Source organism: Mauremys reevesii, linkage group 3 (genome assembly GCF_016161935.1).
Source record: "Mauremys reevesii isolate NIE-2019 linkage group 3, ASM1616193v1, whole genome shotgun sequence".
Lineage (NCBI taxonomy): Eukaryota > Metazoa > Chordata > Testudines > Geoemydidae > Mauremys > Mauremys reevesii.
The window spans coordinates 45,779,350-45,783,729 of record NC_052625.1 but is presented as its reverse complement, the minus strand read 5'-3'; the positions used below and the strand labels follow the sequence as shown (position 1 = coordinate 45,783,729).

Sequence of the window (4,380 nt, the reverse complement as noted above, 5' to 3'; positions counted from 1 at the left end):
CCTGGCCCTGCGCGTGGAACTGGGAGCATTTCTGAAAATGCCACCATAGAGGTCCTGGATTTCAGTCTCTTCCCTAGCAGCCTAAATTTGGCTTCCAGGACATCTCTCCTACCCTTCCCTATGTCATTGGTACCTACATGTACCACGACCACCGGCTCCTCCCCAGCACTACACATAAGTCTATCTAGATGCCTCGAGAGATCCGCAACCTTTGCACCAGGCAGGCAAGTTACCATACGGTTCTCCCGGTCATCACAGACCCAGCTATCTACATTTCTAATAATCGAATCTCCCATTACTAACACCTGCCTTTTCCTAGAAACTGGAGTTCCCTCCCCCGGAGAGGCAACCTCAGTGCGAGAGGCAACCCCAGCACCATCTGGAAGGAGGGTCCCAACTACGGGAAGGTTTCCCTCTGCTCCCATTGACTGCTCTACTTCCCTGGGCCCTTCTTCCTCCTCAACAGCACAGGTGCTGTCTAAGCGGAGGTGGGACAATTCTACAGTGTCCCGGAAAGCCTCATCAACATACCTCTCTGCCTCTCTCAGCTCCTCCAGTTCCGCCACCCTGGCCTCCAAAATCCGTACATGGTCTCTGAGGGCCAGGAGCTCCTTGCACCGACTGCACACATACGCAACCCGCCCACAGGGCAGGTAATCATACATGCTACACTCAGTGCAATAAACTGGATAGCCCCCACTCTGCTGCTGGGCTTCTGCCTGCATTGTCTCCTAGTTAGTGAAAGGGTGGTTTACGGAAAGTAGTTTTGGAATGTAGTTTGGTTTATAGGTTTTAGGATTTTAGGGGGGGCTACAGGGAAGGGGTTATGGCCGGCGAGGGGTTCGCACTCCCTTCCCACTCCCCTTCCAAACTCCCTTGCGAAACTCCCTGTTAGCAGCCCCTGTTCGCAAAGCCACACCGCGTGACGTGTTGCTTCCGAGCCTCCCTAATAAACAGCCAGTAACTCCCCCTCTCTCTGCTATTGCTGCTGCTTTTTCACTTGCGCCTACAGCCTGCGGACAGCATCGGAGCCAATCACACCCCCTCCCACTTCACCCAATGGAGTCTGAATAATTCCGAACGCACCAATCGAAGGGGCTCGGCGCTGCGGTTGGAGCCCATTGGTCCATGGTGGCAGCTGGTTCGTGAGTGGCTGCGCTAATGGCCAATCAGCGCTATCCTGGGTTGTGTGTGTGTGTGTGTGTAACTGACCGTGCGGCGCCGGTTGTTCAAAGCTGAGCGCTGGGGAAGGGAGAGGGGACCCGGCAGCCCCGGGCGCTCCGGTGAGTGTGGGGCGGGGCGAGGAGCCGGGCACCGCCTCCTGTTGGGGCGGGGGAGGGGTGAAGGAGCGGGCGCTGGTCCCCGCGCAGGCAGCGGGCTGGGGGGCGCCTCGGCCCGGCCCTTCTCCTCCTGCCTGGGTCACGCAGTGTGGCTGCGGCCGCTCCCCGTGGGCACCGCTGGGTCTTCGGCCCGCTCTCCCCAGGCGCTCGGAGGTCACGGCCCGCCCCGGTCTCTGGGCTACGGTTTAGGCTTCGTCCCTGGAAAGGTTTGTGTGAAACCAGCTCCTGCCCGGGGACAAGGGGCGGGGGGGGGGGGCGGTGTTTGCCCAGCACCAGCTGTGTATAAATCAGCCTCCCTGAGCCCCACACTGCAGCCCTGGCTTCAGCTGCGTGTGTGAGCCTGGCCTATAACGGGCCGCCCTTTGCGGCAGACACTCCACGGCAAGTGCCAGCAGGTCCCTCTTTCTCAGGCCCCCTCGTGTACACCCCTGCTTGAAAAACTGTTTGTGTGCAGATCGCTTTGTTTAGCATCTTCTGACTCCTTTTGCACTGTTTTTCTTGTGACTGCTGCCAACTGTTGTAAGAAAACTTCTTTCTTTGCAGCAAGTGGTGAGTAATTTGGCCTGCTGATAGGATGTTACCTCTTTTTTCCTGCTGCCACCTTGGATGACTTGTCCAGAGTCTTTACAAGTTTGTATGATTAGGGTCAAGGTGCTGTTTATTAAATTGTTGAGGATTTCACTTCAGATCTTCATGGAAAGCCTTCCAGAATGTCTGGATGTTCTGGGATAAGACTCACTGGTAGAGCTGAGGACACAGCTAGTCTAGGGCATGTCTTCGCTAGGGTTTTATAACACATGTAACCCCAGCCCTGATGCGTGGCCTAAGACTTCTCCCTGTTGCTTGCTTCTTGGAGTGGCTTCTCACCTCAAGGGTATGGGGCCTGTGAGCTCATCTGCCAGCCCCATAGGCAGCTTGGCTGTGGCTCCACCCCCAGCCTCTCTCCCCAGACCCTGGACCTGCTTCTGGCGCTAGACCCTGCCCTCCAGCAGCAGCCCTGGCCTTGGCCCCCTTACCCTGTATGCGTCACCTCTCCCTGCCACCCCTCCTCAATCAACAGAAAGGGCTACCTTTATATGGTTGTGCAAGCATTGGTGGGTCATCAAAAATGCTTCACCAATATCAGTGTTGGCTGGTCAGGGAAGATACGTGATGCTTGCATTGTTAAGAACACAAGACTGTTGAAAGTTACAATCAGAGACTTTTTTGACTGGCAGATTACTATTGGCAATGTTGAAATGTGAGTAGTGATACTGGGAGGACCCAACCTACCCCTTGCGCCATTGGCTCATGAAGGAATCCGTGCAGAATGACAGTTGGGTGTGCTTTTGGTAGATACAATGGGTGCTGGTGGTGTTTAATCACAAGATTGGATCTCGGTGTGTTCTGGGGGGAGAGGCGGGGATCCTAATGGTTTAGCTGACTGCTGTGTCTTGCATAATATCGGTGAAGCAAACGGGGAAAAGTTGCTATTAGGACAGTGGTGGAGTGACTGAGTTTTTATAGCTAGACATGAAGGCTGTTAGAGTTCAAAGTGAAGCTGTACAGATCAGGGAGGCTTTCAAAGAGCACTTTAACAGTGAGCCATAGTAATATGTTGTGTACTGTGCTCTATCTGGTCTTGCTGTTCTGGGGCCGGTTGGGAATTATGTGGTGCTTGGTGTACATCAGGGGTAGGCAACCTGTGGCATGGGCGAGCTGATTTTTCAGTGGTACTCACAATGCCTACGTCCTGGCCACTGGTCTGGGGGAGCTCTGCATTTTAATTTAATTTTAAATGAAGCTTCTTAAACATTTTAACAATCTTATTTACTTTACATACAATAATAGTTTAGTTATATATTATAGACTTATAGAAAGAGATCTTCTAAAAACATTAAAATGTATTACTGGCACGCAAACCCTTAAATTAGAGCGAATAAATGAAGGCTCGGCACACCGCTTCTGAAAGGTTACCGACCTCTGGCGTACATCTATAAATATTACTCTATCAGTGCACTTCTTCTTAATTTTGCAGTGCTTGCTGTACATTTATGATTACATTGTCACTGATCCTATTAGTTGTCAATGCTGTACTGTGACAAATAAGCTACTCAGGTGTTTTCTGGTTGTGGAGGGGGAACCTCTCAATGCTGCTGCAGCAGCTTCAGGTAAAACAGACAGGTACCATTGTTGATATACAATAGAATCTCAGAGTTATGAACACCAGAGTTATGAACTAAGCAGGCAACCACACACCTCCTTTGGAACTGGAAGTTCACAATCAGGCAGCAACAGAGGCAAAAATAATAGGCAAATACAGTACAGTAGTGTGTTTAAATGTAAACTACTTAAAAGGAAAAAAAAGGAAAGCAGCATTTTAATCCTGCATAATAAAATTTCAGAGCGGTATTAAGTCAATGTTCAGCTGAAAACTTTTGAAAGAACAACCATAATGTTTTGTTGAGAGTTATGAACAACGTCCATTCCTGAGTTTGTAACTCTGAGGTTCTGCTGTATATTTAAGTCCACCATTTCCCTCCATTTCCTTATGCCCTTAAAAGATTTAAATATCTTTATGTGAGCTAAAATATCTTGTACTTTTGCTTATGCAGCACCAGCACAGGCAGAAGTTAATAAACCCTATTAGTAGAACTGTATGGCAGTCTGTGAGGCTGATGCATAAACAAGGAAACAGAATAGTCCCGTCCACTTAGAGTCACAGACCTGCATGATCCAGGACAGAATTTTTCTCTATCCTTTGGACCCTCTAAATTCTGGTGGTACCTCTGGATCCCTTCCATGACAGGAAAGAATTCGCAGACCTTACTGAAGAGTTTTAAAGTGCTCAGAATGCAAGATCTTGGGTCCTTCCAAGACCTCTCCGTTTTGCTCCGGAAGAATCAAGGGGAAAAAGGCCCTCTTGTATTTAGTGCAAGCAAGCAAAGAAATTTCTGTGGCTATAGTACTGATATAATTGAAATGTTGAAATAATTTGCATAAGTGGGCAAACATGTATTAATCATATAAAATGGATTTTTTTTTTGCTAGCTAAAAGAGG

General features: G+C 49.6%; 1 protein-coding gene across 1 annotated transcript in view; it reads left to right on the top strand.

Moving 5' to 3' along the window:
- Positions 1–1,664: 1,664 nt before the first annotated feature.
- LOC120401236 (centromere protein F-like) overlaps positions 1,665–4,380 on the top strand; it is a 136,894-nt gene continuing 134,178 nt past the window's right edge. The window contains exon 1 of the mRNA XM_039530942.1: positions 1,665–1,970. Coding sequence (XP_039386876.1) covers positions 1,947–1,970 — 24 coding nt within the window. The 5' untranslated portion in view covers positions 1,665–1,946. The remainder of the gene's footprint in view (positions 1,971–4,380) is intronic.